General features: G+C 34.8%; 2 protein-coding genes across 2 annotated transcripts; one reads left to right on the forward strand and one right to left on the reverse strand.

Moving 5' to 3' along the window:
* The first annotated feature begins 474 nt into the window (after positions 1-474).
* On the forward strand, positions 475-3,320 carry LOC116011734 (PI-PLC X domain-containing protein At5g67130). The gene is made up of 8 exons (XM_031251138.1): positions 475-901; positions 988-1,110; positions 1,233-1,370; positions 1,504-1,602; positions 1,701-2,004; positions 2,084-2,307; positions 2,424-2,510; positions 2,870-3,320. The coding sequence occupies exons 1-8, from the start codon at positions 719-721 to the stop codon at positions 3,050-3,052; spliced, it is 1,341 nt and encodes a 446-aa protein (XP_031106998.1). The 5' UTR covers positions 475-718; the 3' UTR covers positions 3,053-3,320.
* Positions 3,321-3,763: 443 nt separating this feature from the next.
* Positions 3,764-5,832, reverse strand: LOC116012294 (F-box protein At5g67140). Its single transcript, XM_031251806.1, has 5 exons — positions 5,497-5,832; positions 5,241-5,387; positions 4,831-4,966; positions 4,411-4,509; positions 3,764-4,216 (listed from the first exon to the last, which is right to left on the reverse strand). The coding sequence occupies exons 1-5, from the start codon at positions 5,610-5,612 to the stop codon at positions 4,010-4,012; spliced, it is 705 nt and encodes a 234-aa protein (XP_031107666.1). The 5' UTR covers positions 5,613-5,832; the 3' UTR covers positions 3,764-4,009.
* Between the last annotated feature and the right edge of the window lie 12,614 nt (positions 5,833-18,446).

Raw genomic sequence — 18,446 nt, forward strand, 5'->3', positions numbered from 1 at the left:
CAATGGACCAATTACACAAAAACGATAAGTTCAGTGGCCTATTTGACACTTTTTCCTATTTTTTTTGGGCAAGGCTATGTTTGATAGAGCGGTGAATTTAATGTCATTGAAGCAATGAGTTATTGAACCCTTACCCTTTTGATTGAAATTTCTTCAATAGACTGATCTAGAAATTATAATGACATATGAACTTCCATTTGAACAGCAGTGGACTGTCACTCTCCTAAAAATCAATTGTTTCAAAATCCAGTCAGTAATTTAGTATGTGCTATTGTACTATGTTGAATTGAGTTTATCCAAACGAGACATCGATAAATATAATGATGTTGTTGAAACGTATAGCTAACTGTTATAACAGCCCAACCTGCTTTGATTTTGTCCATAATTGTTGGCTTTAACAATTTCAAGATTTCATTTTTAGACGAAAAAAACATGAATGATGAATAAAATAATGGCGTAAAAAAGTAAAGTAGTTGCTGGGTGAGTGAGGTAAAGGAACACGAAAATTGGCATCTTCTGCTCCCTCTCTCTCTCTCTCTCTCTCTCTCTCTCAGTTACACTCATCTTTTGCTTTCCCTATCTGCTTCATCATGCGACACTTCTTTTACTAATAAACTTAATAATTAAGGGATTTAAGGCTGCTCCTATAAATACTATGAGTATGTCGTAGAATCTTTTCTCATTTTGGGATTTAATCTGTGTGTCTTCGAGGACTACGATGCTGCCGGGTTTCGCGGCGGAGCGCATTCTCGGCATGAAGAATCGCCGGAGAATCAACGGCGGCGGCGGAGGAGGAGCTCAAGGTCCCTCTTCAAAAGGGTACCTTCTTCTCCTATCATTTATTCTCTCAGATGTCTTCTTCATCGCCCCATCTGCCGCCTGCTTTAACGGCAATTGCCAGGTAACCGTACATTTTTGTTTTTCAGATTTTGCTGTGAGGATTTTAGCTGAAACTTTCTTGATTTTTTTTTTTTTGATTTTTTGCAGCTTCTTGATTCTTGTGCTTCGGCCACGGACTGTGGGGCTGGGCTTTACTGCGGGAATTGCCCGGTAATGGGAAAGAATCAACCTTTTTGCATAAGAGGACAAGCCACTGTACCCACTTCCATTGTGAGTTCTTTCCCTTCACTGTTGCAGTGTTTTCTTTGATTTTTTTCTTGGTTTTTCTGGAAATGACAGTAATGGGATTTGCCCATTTCCTGCAATTTGCATGGCAATGGTGATTGGGGCAGATCAGTGGGTTACCCTTCAACAAGTACTCATGGCTGGTGACCCATAATGCCTTTTCTATAGTTGATGCTCCATTGCTGACAGGATCTCAGAGAATTACTTTCTATAATCAAGAAGACACTGTTACTAACCAGTTAAGGGTATGTGATATTGTGATTTTGGCATTTTACTTAAATTTATCCTGCTGTTTTTGCATAGTCCCACAAGATGATATAAGTATGATGTTTGGAGTTGAATTGATTTGGGTGTTACTGATTTGATGGGTGATTCCAGAATGGAGTGAGGGGATTCATGCTGGATATGTATGATTTCGAGAATGATATCTGGCTCTGCCACTCGCTTCGTGGGCAATGTTACAACTTCACAGCTTTTGTAATATGCTCTCGAATCTCGATCTCTTTCTTGTGTTATGATTTAGCGTCGGGTTGTTCTTGATCAATTTGTGTAATTTAACTGATGGGTTTTCTCAGGAGCCAGCGGTTAACACGCTTAAAGAAATAGAAGCTTTTTTGTCTGCCAATCCTTCTGAGATAGTCACGATTATAATTGAGGATTATGTACATAGCCCTAAAGGTTTGACAAGAGTGTTCAGTGATGCTGGGTTGGACAAGTATTGGTTTCCCGTGTCTAAGATGCCAAAAAAGGGCGAAGATTGGCTGACTGTAAATGATATGGTTGAGAAAAATTATCGCTTGCTGGTTTTCACTTCTGATTCTTCAAAGGAGGCGGCTGAAGGAATTGCTTACCAGTGGAGATACATGGTGGAAAATGATCGTAAGTGCTAACACGAATGTCTCATTTCCGTGATTCTATGTGTATGTATTGTGCTTAATCATATAGCGATGCTCCTCAGCTGGAGATCCCGGGGTGGTGCCTGGCTCATGCTCCAATAGAAAGGAATCAAAGCCTCTTAATTCGAGAAGTGCCTCGCTCTTTCTAATGAATTACTTCCCTACAATTCCTGCTCAAAATGAAGTTTGCAAAGAACATTCTACTCCACTAGCTGATATGGTTGGCACTTGTTATAAAGCAGCCGGGAATTTGATGCCAAATTTTGTGGCAGTGAACTTTTACATGGTAAAGAAATTCACACCGTTCTGTTTAATGGCTAAGAGTATATAACATACTGAAAAATGAAAACAACGCTTTTACCTCTCACACAATCTATTCTAATTGACGAAAAAAAACTACAGAGGAGCGATGGAGGGGGTGTTTTTGATGATTTGGATCGAATGAATGGTCAGTCTTTGTGCGGCTGCACTACAATAACTGCTTGCCAGGTTCGTGGTTCCTGAACAAATTTTCAGAAACGAAAGCATATATAGTTACTATTTGGAAACTTTTTGTGCCACTAGAATACTACTAACGAATACTAATTTCATTTCACCTTTATTACTTGTTGCATCTTTTGGAATGCCAACCTTTGTTAGTGCGGGAATGTTTTGTTAGATGTTTGTACAAAGGACCGAGTATTTCTCTGAAAGAGCATTAAATTACTCATTAATTCTCATTCCACCTTTATTACTTTGCTGCATCGTTTGGAACAACCTTTGCTAGTGCAGGATTGTTTTGTTAGATGTTTGAACAAAGTACTTATGTGAAAGAATATTAAGATTACTTGTTAATTGTCGTTTGGCAGGCAGGAGAACATTTTGGAGTTTGCAAGAATGTTGCTGCGTCTAATAGAACTCCAGGGACAACTGACCCTGCAGGAAGCTTTTCTGGGTCTGTGCAATTGACAGGGTCTGCTTCAGCCATCAAAGTCGGAAGTATATTTTACGCGTTCTTTCTATTCTGGCCCGTGTTGTTGTTTCTCGTATGATTAGCGGGAAGTGATCGAGTTCTATGGTAGGATGTGTTGCTGCATTGTTGAGTGCTGGTTAGGGCTTCACTGTGTAAAGTTTTGAGTCAGAAAGGTACTCATTTTGGCCTGTTAAAACTAGAAAACATTCCACCTTAGAATGTTAAAGGCAAAAGTCTAGGCAATCAGTGTTATAGTTTAGCAGAGATGGCTACAGCCTACAAGTAAACTGTACTCAACATTATCCAGATTTGTGTTTATAAAACCCCCATGATTTTTCATTTCTTCAGAAATCTTTTTGGATGACGAGGAAAATCCGCAACCACTACTTGAAGGTGTGCACTCAATAAACCCTGCCCTAACTCTAACCAACAAAAGATCACAAGGAGGTGAACCAGTTTAGGTTGTCCATAACTGATTGGCTCAAACAAAGAAAATCAATAGGTCGCTCCTCACTAGGAGTCGAACTTGGAACTTGAGAGTGTGCACTAAGTAAATTCCGCCTTGTGACCCTAACCAGTAAAGGACCATAAGAAGGTAACCAATCTAGACTGTTGAACTTGGAATTTTGTGGTTATTAAGCCGACCAACTTAATTAGGGTTGTCCCTTCAAAAGTCTTCTTTGTGATTGGATGTGGATGTGCTTTCTATATCATAAATATATATTTTGTGTATACTCCAGCACAAGAAAACTTCAGTTTCAGAGATGATGTTAGGCCATGCTTCCTGAAATGGATTGCCAATAGAGATTTCATTTCAGAAATATAACAGAAACCCAAGGTCTGAATTTGCAAATATTTACATCACACAGGGCTGCATCTGTTTGCTTACACATTTTATTGGAATTAGGGGATACCAATAGAACAAAGAAATGGAGAAACAATCTGTACAAATTAATTGAAAATATCATACTTGAAGCATCAATCAATCTTATATGCACAGAATGGGTAGGAACTTTGATCACTGCTGATAGGCAGGTTAAAAGACAAGTGAGAGCCTGTCAATGCTTGGCATCAATCCTTTGGGTTCTATCTGAAGAGCTGGGCTTATGGTAAGCAAAACAATGAAGCAATCCACAGATACCCTCATCCCCCGAACATTAATCGATTCAAGCTTGCGACATTTATTTACAAGTGCTATGAGTCCACTCTCAGTTACATGGCGACAACCCCATAGACCAATAGTCTGCAAATTTAAACACGTGAAAAGAACGGGATCAGTTGCTACGAAAGGGAAAGATTTTATGAACCAACAACCTTGAGTTTGAACATAAGGTTAGTGAAGAGAATGCAACACAAATTGCTGGAATAGGGCATTTAAACCGTGGCCATTACCAAAATTTTCCGAGTTAACTTTAAGAAATGATAGTGGGAATTCACCTTCAAGTGCGGGCAGCTGTCTGCAATGGCGAACAAGGATGTGTCTGTTATAAATGTACCACCAATATTCAGATGTTGTAGAGAGCGAGCTCCCGAGATCTGTTGAAGGAAACACACAGACGAGTAAAACCAGGCACAATATACTTTGAAGCTTGAGAATGTCTAGATGACCTAAACTCAGAAGATTCGTAACACATAACAACAAAGCAGAACCAAAGATGCAGCCATCCTCTTCGTTTTACAACAAGTTTTCATTTTTCAAGACATATTTACCTAGTCGAAAAGCTAAAATCAGAGCGATCTTATTAGCATTAGGAATTTATGCATCCTTGGAACAATAGAGGTCTGCCATTCAAGGAACTGCATTTTGCAGTAATCATAGTTTTCTTCATGGGGAATTCATCCAAGACAAGAACTTACCAGTTGAACAACACCTGTGTCTGTGATCCCCGTCGATCCCCACAGAGACACCGACGACAGATTGCTAATACATTTCGCCATAGACAATTGATACAGCCCGTGATCTGTTATCTGGCAACCCCAACAGCTCCTTGAACTGAAAGAAAAAAAAAAAATCAGAAACACTACAAAACAACAACATTTCTGATCACTCCACAATCTTCAACCACCATTACCCACCAGTAACTAATAATACAATTTAGAACAACATATCTGCTAATCAAGGTTCATATTTTTAAAGGGCAACCCAGCTAAGAACCTATGATAACTTTAATTGAGACTAATAATTTGTCAGAATATGATAAAAACATCATCGTACAAGAAGTATTGATTGCTGGAAAATGCAGGAGAGAGAAAGATGGGATTTTTACATATCAAGTTCTTTAAGACTGTAAGCATGGAGAACAAGGCGAGTGGCGGAATCATCATCCACTTTCCAGCCGGAAAAGCTCAGTCTTTGTCTCCTCGCCAACGATTCTTGAACTCCCTGCCTCCATTTCCGGCTAACACTGCTCGCCCTGTAAATGCCAAAAACAGTCAAATTGGGTCAACATCAACACAAAACAAAACAAACCAACAAACCAAAAAAAAAAAAGGAAATTAAAAGGGAGAAGCAAGAAAGATTACTGAGCCAAATCTTTGAAGCAGGTGAGAAGAGTTAATATATGAGCCAAGAGGTCAATGGGGAGGCGATCAATCTCCGCCTCTTCCCCGTCTCCCCTTCCTCCAACTCGTCTCCTCATGGTTTCTCTCGCAAAAAAAAAAGAATCAAAGATTGAACCAATTCAGGGAGCTAAATTAAACATAGAATATAATTGTTAAAGAATCGTGGAGAAATATAATGGAGGTTTCAAATGCAGAGAGATATAGAAAGAGAGAGGAGAGAGAAGATGATGATGGGGGGGAAGAAGAATTCAGAAAGTGTGGTCATATTTTCGTCATGTTATATACATATGATGTTTTTGAACGTATCTCCAAAACCAGGTAACGAGGTTGCTTTTAGAATCTTCCGACTGAATCTGCGGACTACGATTCTCATCTCTTTTAAGCTTTTACGTTTTACTACGAGCGTTGATTTTGATTGGCTAATGACGTTTTAATGTGCCTTTTCTTGTTTTGGATGGTTTCCGGCATCCCACGTGGCGTCTGCTGTCTCTCCCACCCTTCCTTTACTTTTATTCATTTTATTTTAGGTAATTAGATCGGTGTACAGGTTACATACTGTCAACATTATGATAGAGAGAATGATGTTACAGCATTAATGATCAGAGTAGAAGGTAGGAATTGTATAAGGAATGTTTACAAATACAACAAAGATCGAGAGATGGAGCTTATTAGAAAATCAAATTGCTCTGCTCAATGTATTTATAGAATTATGAGCAACTTTTTTAATTTTAGCATTTTGGAGCAATAAACTATTAAAAAAACTAATTAATCAAACACTTATATTGGATGTTTAACCAAGTCAAACAGTTAATAGTAGTCAAATAAGTCAAAATTAGTTGATAAGCTAAGTATGCTACCAAACATGGCCTATACCTATAATCCGAATACTAGTTAAGCTTTTGATGTTTTCTTGGTCTCGAGAGATGAGTTTTTAGCGCTCCGCTCTGGCGAATGCAGTTAGAAGTGATCCCTAGTATGATTTTTATCGTCTACTTCCTTGTGCTAACAATTCTCGCATCATATGAAGTGGAGACTAGTGATGGGGCTATAGGGAAACCCTAATATATTTGATCTATAATTTGAATATCGATGATTTGTTTCCAGTCTCGGTATTTTCATGATTCTTAGTCTTGACATATATGTTGATTATTCAATTAGACTTCAGCATATGAGTTCTGACAAATCTGGTCAAGAAAGATCCTTAATGCTAATTTCTTACGAATTGTATTATACCATCAATTGGAGTTTCCTAACCTCATATGGTCGAACTCTTATATTATAACTAAGTGGCGTAGATCATAATTCGTATGTTTATGATCTTTTTACGTCATCAATTGTACTGAGCTGCAAGACATTAATCTAGAATAATCAATTGATGGAGTCCTTATACGAAATTCAAGTAACCTGCAGCATGACCACATTTGCAAGCAGGTTATTATGAGTGGTAAATCAAACAGCTTGATAAGTGACATTCAAGTGGGACAAATAACTACAATGGCATAGAGCATCCCCAATATAGGATTGTTTATGGTTTTTGGTACACTAAAAATTTGATGGATTGGTTTTAAACTAATGTGGATGGATGGTTTTTTGGATTGGGTTCTCTTACAAATTTGAATTTTTGTCCAATTTTTTTAAAAGAAAAGTAAAGTAGTGATACGCAACCAACACGCGCACGCTGGGAGTGTTTCAGAGTGGCTGCCAATTGATTCTTTTACTCTTTTTTTTTTAATATTTTTTTAGCTTTTGTGGTTGTTGCTAGCACATCAACGGCTACAATTGTATTTTTTTATAAAATTATTTTTATTTAAATTTTTTTATTAACTTTTTTTTAGTTTATATAATAAAAATGTAGACATGTAGTATATAAAATTAATTTATATATTATGTTTATTAGTAGTTTAATTTTAATTTTATAATTATCATTTTAATTAAATGTAGGTATGTTAAAACATTTATAATTATAAATTATTTAAATTTTGATATGTTTAATTTAAATATAATAAAAATAATAATTGTAATTATAATTTTTATAATAATAAATAATGAAATAATCAAAATATAGTGGAGTAAATGGTGGATCCACAAAAAATTGAGAAAAACTTAAAACTAATGGGAAGAAAGATTTTTGAAATTGAGTGAGATAGTGAATGATGAAATAGATGTTAGAGCTCACAAAAGACTAGGGCTCTGTTTGAGAGCTTATTTAGGAGCTTATAGCTTATTTTAAGCTACTAATAAGCTATAATTTCTGTTTGGTTATGTTCCTAAAATAAGCTAGTAGCTTACCCAATTAAAACCTTTTTGGCTAAACATTTTTGGCTTTTTCTCGTCAATATGTTTGGTTGTAATTTCAATTTGACATTTGTGTTTGAACATTAATTTTTGTATGAACTAATCTTATGAATTATAAATATTTTATTTTACTTTATATGTTTTCAAATATACGTTCTTACTTTATATTTTATTAAAATATATTGATTTCACTATTTTATATTTTAATATATAAACAAACCTATTTAAATTTAAAACAATTTAAATTGTATGAAGATGTCATTTTTAGTCTTTTTACATTTATTACCTTATCAAAAAGCTAATTTTACCAAACAGTTTTAAGCATAACAGCTAGCTTAACCGCTTTTCAGTTTTCAGCTACTTTTCATCTTTCAGCTACCATTTCAGCTAGGTTTGCCAAACATAGTCTAGGAAAAAACCTCAAGTATTGATGATGCCCTTATGAATGAAAATTGCGGAACAAATAGCTTCTTCCCATATAGGTACATTAAAAATTAGAGTTAATTCCCTTTTTGGTCTTAGATTTATAAGTGTCAGTCCATGTTTAGTCTTTTTTTTATCAGAGCATCCATATTTGGTTTTAGTATTAATGTGTCATAACTATTTTTGGTCTTTTATCAATAAAACAGTTTTAATGCGATTAAATACAGGGGTGGAGGCTGTTAACTAATCCCCACTCGTTGGCAGCGCAGTTATTGAAGGTGAGGTATTATCCGAAGGGAGAGTTTCTGGATGCATGCATTGGGTCCAATCCGAGCTATAGTTGGAGGTCGATTCTTGCCAGGCAGGAAGTTCTTCGACGTGGATGTTTCAAAAGGATTGGCAATGGTAGAAATACGTTTGTTTGGAATCAACCATGGCTCCCTGTTTGAATAATGATGAGAACTTAAAGGCCAGTGATCTACTCAACCCTGTGACAAATGATTGGAATGGTGAGATGCTCAATGAAATTTTTATTCAGCGTGATGTTGATCTTATTTTAAGAATTCCTCCTGCTGTGCAGTTTGAAGACAAGTGGTGTTGGAGGGATGATGTTAGAGGCATGTATACTGTGAAAGCTGGGTACCGGTTGTTAGCAGTGTCTCATGATCAAAGTCTGGTTTCTCCGGGTGCATGGAGTGGTATTTGGGGTCTGAAAATTCCTCCTAATATTATCAACTTTCTATGGAGGTGTTTTAACCTTGTTGTTCCTACTAAGGTGGCACTTTCTTGCCGGGGAGTGGATGTGGATGTAGTTTGCCCTCTGTGTAGTAATTCTCCAGAATCATTGAAACACCTTATGCATGTGTGACTGCATCCAAGTTCAATCATTATGGTCTGGTTTTGTGAACTGCCCCATGCCTGGTTATGAGATGGAGTTTACTGCATGGCTATCCGAAATTTTATCTAAAGGGAGTAGGTTAACTCAATTGCGATGCGTTGCATTATGCTGGAGTATTTGCGATGTGGGGTAATAAGCCTTGGAACTCTACTGATATTAAGAATGAATCTGTTGGGCTAGTTCATGCATGGCAGGAGACTGCTGATATGGCGCACCAAGGTAATAGCAGTATGACTTATACGCATAATTTGATGTCAATTCCTGATGACGGAGTGAAATTGTTTGTAGATGCTGCTGTATTCCCAGACGACGGTCGGGCTTTCTTTGGTGTTGTAATCACAAGTAAAGATGGTCAATTCCTTGGTGCTAAGAATGGTTCGATTAGAAGCTTGGGTAATGCTCATTTCGCGAAAGCTACGGTTATAAAGGAGGCTCTGTAAGAGGTTTTCTCAAGGTCTACCTCTTTACGGATTGCCAATCAGTTTGCAAGCTTATTAATGGAGCTACTATGGACTACTCCTATGCATGAAGTGTGATTGATGAATGCAGAGATTATAGTAGACACTTTGAACAAGTGTCCTTTATGTTTATTCCTAGATCAGTGAATAAGTTGGCTCATGTGGTTGCTAGAGCTGCTCGTTCGCAATCTGATCATTTAGTTTGGATTTATTCTATTCCGAATTGTATTGAACATTTAATTTAATAAAGTCTAAGTTTTCCTTTCAAAAAAAAAAAATACAAAGGCATTTCGGTCTTCATCAATTATGAATTTTTTTTTCAAAAAAAATAAACATAAAATTATATTGGGGTCAACTCACTTTGTATAAAAATGACAAAAAATGTTTTGGTATTTAACGATATTTTAACCATTTTGTTGACGAAAGACAAAAAAATTGATCATGCTACAATAATATGTACTCAAACCAAATGTGGATGTTCTAATAAAAAAGAACTAAAAGTGTTGTCACCCATAAATTTAGGACAAAAAATGAAATTAACTCTTGAAAATTATAAACATGCTACAAATTTGGTCAAATATTTAGGCTATAATACCCACATTCATATAACACAAATTATAAACATGTTACAAATTTGGTCAAATCTATTTCGGCTATAAATATCCACATTCATATAACACAAATTTTGTCGTTAGTCACATGTTATCATTGTTCAATGCTAAGCGTATTCAATTTGGTAACTTAATTGTAATTTTCTTATAAGAAGAAAAATTGATTTGATTTTTATTTCTTTATTTATATTATGAGTTAATTTCATTTTTAGTTTTAGATTTATAAGTGGCGGTCCACTTTAAGTATTTTTTTCATCGGAACATCTACTTTTGGTCATATTATTATTATTATTATTATGGCATGCCTATTTTTTGTCATTTATCAACAAAAAAATTTAAATATCGTTAAATATAACTGCATCTCCGTCTTCAATTATGAATTTTTTTTAAAAAAAAAACATAAAAAATATAGTGGGTCAACTTACTTTGTATAAAAAAAAAGAAGATCAAAATGTCTTTGTATTTAACGACATTTCCATGATTTTACATTTGCGTACCCGATTTATAGTGGGCACGGACCCGATAAAACCATCATTTATCTATTGGAGTAATTTCACAATTTTGGCGTCTATCCCTTTTGTCCATCCATTGGAAGGGGTAACTTTTGGCTGAGAATGGCTTGCGTACCTACTGCATGATTTCTCAACCATTGGGGTGTGGTATATGCTTCCACCCTCTGACTCATTGATGGGTCGGGGGATTTCCTAGGGATTTTATTCCTCGCAGCCCTTTTAGACCCTTGATCTTGAAGGGATAGAGGGGCTTTCCTAGCCCTCGTGCTACACTCGGCTCAAGACCTTGTGCCTAGGTTTCTAGGGAACAAAGTTGTGAGATTCCGTCTTGGGGGCCCGCTTATGATGTTGGCGACCCCGTGATGCGTAGGGTCGACCTCCACCTCCGGACGGGGTAGAGTGGGCTCACTTGTCTCCCTTACTAGTCCCTCTGCGGGCGACATTGTCTAGTGCACTCCGGTTCCATGAGGGAGGGAGCATGACCCGCCTTCTCAAATCCTACACACCATTTTCAGCCCCATGAGGGTTCGACGAATATTCACTCTGAGATCTGGCCATTTTTTACGTATTCTGGGCTTAAATGGAACTGGTAAAGACTAGGAAAGTACACTTTTTGTAATGATCTCCACGGATAACGCCAATGATGGTTTTATGGTAAACCCGATCCCATTTATCATCAACAACAACAATAATAATTTAGTATTAATGAATTTATGTAATAAATATAATGTATTATATAAATGTATATATTTAATTGAATACATTTTTAAATATAAATAAATAAATATAAATAAATAAATAAATAAATAAATAAATAAATAAATATATATATATATATATATATATATATATATATATATATATATATATATATATAAAAGCATGCGTAGTAAAGGGTATTTTTGACATTATACTACAAAAGCTATTCCCCCGAATGTTAGGGGATAGCTAATTCCCGAGAATGTTATTTCAAAAAATAAAACGTCAAGAAAAACAATAGAATAAATCTATTCACATGAATGAATGAATGATTGACCTATTTCATGAACCAAATAACTACAAAATAACTCAATAAAGAAAATTAGAAACTAAAAAAATAAAAAATAAAATAAAAAATATTACGGGCTTTACCAGGGCAGCCCAAAGTGAATTCAAGTCACCTTGTCTGGGCCGCCCAAAGTGTATTAAGGTTACATAGTCTGATCATTACAATGAATAGCTAGGGAACCTTTCATTGCTCTCAAAGGCTAAATATAGGTCACAGACGCACAGTTTAGTTTAGTTTTTTTTTTTTTTTTTTTTTTTTTTTTTGGGGAGGGTGGTGGGTGGTGGTCCTGAAATGAGTGGTTGAGTTGTTAGAACATTATTCTCGTATCAGAAAGTCATGAGTTTAATTTTTGTCAATTTTTTGATCAAACCCATCACACATGATCTTTCTAATAAGGTTTACCTCTCTGACTCTCCAATGTGATTGACAAGCTATTACATAAAAACAAAATTTATCAAATATATTCAAATAGTGTTTGCGAATTTCTCCTGAAAATTACAATTTATCTCATTGAACATAAATTTAACCAAACAGGCCACAAAAAATGACGTATAATTCATTGGAATTTACTCCTTGGAATATGCACGTAAGTTGCACTATATTCCCTACTTACCTTCATGCCAAGCCAATGGGCAATGGCTAGCGACAAGTTTGTTGATATTAAAAAAAAAAAAAAATAACATGCTTAGAGCCACTAAATCAAATCAAATAAATAAAAAATCACAAGTTCGATTCTTGTCAACACTCTTTTGGTTGAACAAATCACACAAGAGAGCACAATTAAGCTCATCGCACAGTAGACAAGCATGCATTAATTATTTTAAGTAAATGGCAACATATAAATAAATTTTAAAGATATATCAATCCATCGATATTTGTGTACATTTGTTCATGGAATTATACATTGAAAATACACCAATTTGGGAATTTCTAAAGAATATGCCCAATATTGTTCAAGAAATCAATGACTTTTTTTTTTTTTTTTTTTTTAAGGTAGATGGCAAGGAAATAAAAATTATTAAAAAGTGTTATATAAATTAACAAATTGAATGACTTTTTACTCCTATAATCTTAATATCGAGAGATCGTGGTGAGTAATTATTGAAATAAAAAATACATTAATTTCTTTGTGAACATTCCAAATTGAAGAACATTAATCGTGCTAAATAAGATCTCAAATTGCTTTTACAGGACTTGAATTGGCGTGCTCGAAGGTTTATGACTCTTACCGTTGAGACGTGACAAACGGTAGCCAGTAAGAATTGGAATGGAAAAATAGGAAATTACGACCTTGAATTTTGAATGAATGAATTCCACAAAACTTGCGAAATGGGTTTGACGACCATTTAGATTTTAGTATATCTTTTTGAAGTCATAGTCAGAATTGGATCCTCGGCTACAAAGTGCACAGATCACGAACTGGATAACATCGAATCAAATTCTAGTAATTTGCGTATGTTTTCTTCTTCTTTATTTGTAAATAATTTCTTTTCTTTTTAGTACTACTGAGTAGTTACGATGCAGTATTTGTTCATAACAACTTTCTTCATCTAATAAAACACAAAGAATCAATATCGCTTTCATCGAAGTTCGAACTCATCCCTTCCATATGGGAGTGTAACCGAGTATCACTAGACCACAAGTCTTAGCAAATAATTTATCTAATACCATATAAATCAATTAACTGGCCTATTTTTATTGATTTGTGTAAAAAAAACCAATAAAGACAATATAATCCCGTAGGGTAACCCAGTGGGGTAGCTCAAGTGGCAAGTGAGCTCTCTTTGTGGGGAGGAATTTCGGGAGAACCCGGGTTCAATTCCCACAAGTGACGATTCTCCCTGGGCCAGCTCCCTCGGACCGTTAAACCGTTAAACGGATGGAGAGAAAGACCCTGTAAATTTACCAAAAAAAAAAAAAAAAGATAATCCCGCAGGGTATGATGATGAGTCAAATTTAAAATCTTATAGTTACTAAATTAATTGTTCGATCAACGGTAGCGAATTGTTCTTTACTTATTTACATAATTGTCACCGCGCGATTTTTTTTTTTAAGAATACATTACTGTTTTTATAAGAACAGTAGCTAAATATCAGTGTTTTATGTATTTTTTGTACTATTGAATTTAGCTAGGGTAATTTTTTCTTTTTAATACTATATACTATTAAAGGGGTACCACATCCCATAAATATTGGGACATGTACTTGAGTTTGATTAATGAATGAGCATCATTAATTGATTGACTTTATTGTATGTTAATTAGGTAAAATCAAATCAATTAATATAAATATTCAACAAATAGGTGCAGGTAAACGACATGATCATAGTTCGATTTTGATTTATGGTTTCATGTTTGAAGGAACTTGCGTTTCGGTTTAACCTCTAATTTTTAATTTTATTTTTAAAATTGTTATTTATTCTTATTTTTGAGATTATACAAGTTTAATTTCTTAAGAGTTGTTTAGATTTTTTTTTTGTCAAAAAAAAAAAAAAGAAAAAAAGGAAAAAGAGTTGTTTAGATTTTAAAACAACTTTAAAATTAAACATTTAAGATTTGAAGTTAAACAAAAAATAATAATAGTTTTATACTTGCACTTCATTTAAAACTTTTATTTATTTATTTATTTTGTTTGAAACAATAACCAATTGTTTCAGTTCTTATATTTTAAAAATGGAATAAGGGTCAAATTAGTCACTGAACGTAACGCGATAGTGCAATCAGGCCACTGGACCTAAAAAACGTGCAATTATCCCACTCAACAGTACAAATGCCTCCAATTTCACCAAGTAGTCGGTTTCCAATCCTTCTTTCCGGTTGAGTGCTGACTTGGCTCATTACATGACATTAGTAGGTAGCTTTATTTATTTTCCTTATTTTTTTTGTTACTTTCAGTGTGTACTTCATTTATTTTCCTTATTTTTGGTTATTTCTAGGGTGTAAGCGAAACGACGGATTCTCAAATCGAAAAAAAATAAATCCCAAATCGATTCAATCAAAAATTACCAAACCTTCCTCTTGCTTCAATCAGAAATCCCCAATGCCTTTCAAAGAAGTAGTAAATGATGAATCACATACCATGATGGTATAATTTCAAGAAATAAGTAAAAAAAATTGATTACCTTACCGCTAAAGGCTATGCCGGAGGAGGCTACGACACAGATCTGAATCACAATATTTTCTTGCTTGGTAAAGGGCTGCTTCATGAAGTCATATTTTTCAAGAAACTTTGTCCAAGTCTTGACAAAGAAGAAGCCCAGCAAGCAGCATAGACAATTAGAGAAGGGATAATTCGAGTGGTGAGGTTGAGCTTCATGACTATGAAAGTGAAGAGAACGCCCAAGACGAAGATGAGGCAGAAAGCCCTAAAAGTCAGCTGATTCCACCACGAAGGCACCTCTTTCGACTCGAAAATCTTCTCCACACACTCCGACGACGGTGTTGAGAAGCTCCCTATTAATGGTGCTTAGAATCCGAACATAGTAATTGGAACCAGTGGAGGAGCCGACGAAAGAGTTGTTCTGGTTGATCATCTCCATAAACTGCCCAATTACAAGCGGCACCGACTGGATCCGCTTAAGTTTCTCCTGCGCTTGGAGGTGCTCCTGCCTCAGGTTCTTCAGTTCATCCTTGACGTATTCCTCTTGTATCTCGATGAATTCCAACTGCCTCTGCAGCGATTCAGTCGCGCGTAGAGATGGAACGACACGTCCTGATTGGACGCGTCGGTTCGGGTTGCCGGAACCTCCAAATAAGGCTTGGGAATAGGGTTAGGATCCAAAACCATGGCGTCGCCATTGTTGGAGCTCCTTATCGGCAGAAGAATCGGGAGCTTGCAAAGAAGACAATGGAGTAGGAAACAAGAAAAGTTATGGCAGACTCCGAATATGTGGGTGTAGTTTACCAAACTTGGAGTTTTCAATTTGACCGATGGAGGACACAAGTGTGGATAAAGATGAGAGCGTGGTGTGGGTCAGGGAAAGTAGGACAGCTGCTGCTTACTAATGCCATGTCATTAGCCAACTCAGCGCTCAACCGGAAAGAAACGGTGGAAACCGGCTAGCAGGTGAATTCGGAGGCATTTATGCTGTTGAGTGGGTTAATTGCACATTTTTTAGGTTCAGTGGCCTGATTGCACTATCCCGTTACGTTCAGTGGCCAATTTGGCCCTTATTCCTTTAAAAATCGAACTCAATTGTATTGCTCCAAATTTAATTATGATGTGTCTTTATTTAGATCGAATTGTAGTCATTCATAGGTGCATGCTTGAAAATGGTTCCTTTTCAATGTTATTCACTTATTTTAAAATTAAAAATGTTTTTTACCATTCTTAAAGTTTCCCCTCTTCATGTAGCTTATAATTATTAGGTGCCTATGTCTCCAGGGTAATTGTATGATGGGTTAGCAGCTGCATTAAAAACCCTCTTCTAGCAACATGTGGAGATTGAACACCACTACATTTGATATGAGATGACCTCTATAAATTTGATTTAGAGTTGGGTTGGGCTCATTCGGCTCCGTATGCACATAAGGATACAATATGACGTATGTTTAAAGTTAGATAGACTCAATTTATCAAAATTTTTGAGGGGCATTATTCTTCTGAAATAGGCAATCATATCAAACACAACAAATTTTAATGTGGATCAATGGATCATGCATAAAAACTAAAAAAACACATTTACACAAATAGTGAAAATAGATTTACAAAATATCATATTTCTAAGTAAAGGGATGAATGTGCCGACTAAGTCCAGCTATACTTTACAAAGAAATAAAATATTTAACAAATAATAAATCTCATGTCTAGCATAGGAAATTCAATTAATTTGTACATGCTCAAATAATGAATCATATGTATACAAGTAGTGAACTTTATAGATATAAATAATGAACTTTTAAGTTGTTTCCAAACTATTTTGTACACATTTAAATAATGAACATTGCGTATAAAAATAATGTACTTTATGCGTATAAATAATATACACTTATGTATAAAAATAAATCAAATAATACACCCTTATCTATAGAACTAGTATTTTGTACGCGCGATGCGCGAAACATGCCCAATATTAAAACATTAATAAATACAAATAATTAAAATTTATAATTCCAATTATATATACACAAATAATATATGTATTTTATAAACACACGTATATGATTTACCATTCATAGAAATTTAATTAAAATATAATTAATCATTAAATTAATTATATAATGATTTTAATAAAACTAGTATTTTCACCCGTGCGGTGCACGGAATGAATTTGTTATAATATATTAAGAATATTTGGATCGATATATAATTATATAAATTATAACATCAAATATTATATAGTGCAATTGAAGATATGTTTTGGATCGATTATGTTTTATGATATTATCCTTGTTTGAATTCCAGCAAATAATTGCTTAATTAATAGCTAATGTGTAGATGTACGCATGCGATGCTGGAACTTTAGAGATTTTATATATCATTGTTTAGAATTTTTATAAATTGGGCAAATATTCTCGTTCTCTAGTAACTCAGTTATAAGAATCAATTGCTATGATTTAACTCATATGTATAGAAGATATATTTTTGTGTATATATATAGCAAATTTTCCATCTTGGAAAAAAACTTAATATCACCGGTTGTATTTACACATTATTGAAAACCTCTTTGTAGACAATATTGGTAGTAGTAACACAATCTTGTCCATCCTCGTCTAGAACTAATTAACACTTTCAGGCTATTAGGATGGGTGACTCGTGAGAAAGCCATGTACAATTGACCATGATTAAAAACTGATTTTTTCAGCAATAACCCAACGTGAGTTAGTGTTCGGCCATGGCTTTTGTTGATAGTCATGGCATATGCAAGCATCAATGAGAATTATTTATGTTGGAACTTGAAGGGCAGTCTCGTATAAGAAAGAGTAAGAGACATTAGAGGGATAAGAACTTTGGTTCTTTCATGTGTCCCATTAACTATTATTGCTTCAACAATGTGATCTGCCAATCTTGTGATGATGAGTCGCGTACTGTTATAAAGACCAAGAGAATGGTCTATCTTCCGCAATAACATAATAGGTGCACTGACCTTTAAATAATGTCAATGAATGATTAAGAAAATCATACAATCTCAAATTATTTAAAAATTTAGGAGTATGTACTTCTAATCGATTTTCATCGTCTGGTTCTGCCTTACACAAAGAGTTACAACTTAAATATGTTCGTCCTTTTGCAATATTCATGCCGCACATGTACTGATTAATTTGATCAACGACATCTAAAGTCGGCGAGCGGATCACTGACCTTCCAGCTACTCATCAAGCGTGTCATATATGAGCTTGAAATTTTAAAAAATTACTTTTAATGTAATCAAAGCATTGAGTCATAACAATATTGACACTGAAATTTAATTTTATAATCTACATGTATATATTCTGTGATTTTTTTCAATGTAAAACATATTGATTTTACCAATCACTAAATTTCAAAATGTTTCAAATTCCAGGTATATATAAGTAAAACTCACATCTAAAGCCTAATTTTTTTGTCAATATTTCATACATATAAAACAAGTTTCTGACTATTGTGAGGAGTTAGTAACCTTGAGTGTAACATACAACATAAAGTATTGTGTGATAGTGGGTAGTAACTTTGAGGTAAGACCATTCAA

The sequence above is a fragment of the Ipomoea triloba genome, chromosome 3 (genome assembly GCF_003576645.1).
Source record: "Ipomoea triloba cultivar NCNSP0323 chromosome 3, ASM357664v1".
Taxonomy (NCBI): Eukaryota; Viridiplantae; Streptophyta; class Magnoliopsida; order Solanales; family Convolvulaceae; genus Ipomoea; species Ipomoea triloba.

Bases quoted from the DNA above. Each gene is read 5' to 3' on its own strand.
- LOC116012294 (XM_031251806.1), bottom strand. From the start codon at position 5,612: ATGAGGAGACGAGTTGGAGGAAGGGGAGACGGGGAAGAGGCGGAGATT. The intron at 5,388-5,496 runs GTAATCTTTCTT...TGGCATTTACAG, and splicing joins TGCTTCAAAGATTTGGCTCA to GGCGAGCAGTGTTAGCCGGA. The intron at 4,510-4,830 runs GTAAGTTCTTGT...TTCCTTCAACAG, and splicing joins ACACAGGTGTTGTTCAACTG to ATCTCGGGAGCTCGCTCTCT.
- LOC116011734 (XM_031251138.1), top strand. From the start codon at position 719: ATGCTGCCGGGTTTCGCGGCGGAGCGCATTCTCGGCATGAAGAATCGC. The intron at 1,371-1,503 runs GTATGTGATATT...GGGTGATTCCAG, and splicing joins CTGTTACTAACCAGTTAAGG to AATGGAGTGAGGGGATTCAT. The intron at 2,308-2,423 runs GTAAAGAAATTC...AAAAAACTACAG, and splicing joins TGGCAGTGAACTTTTACATG to AGGAGCGATGGAGGGGGTGT.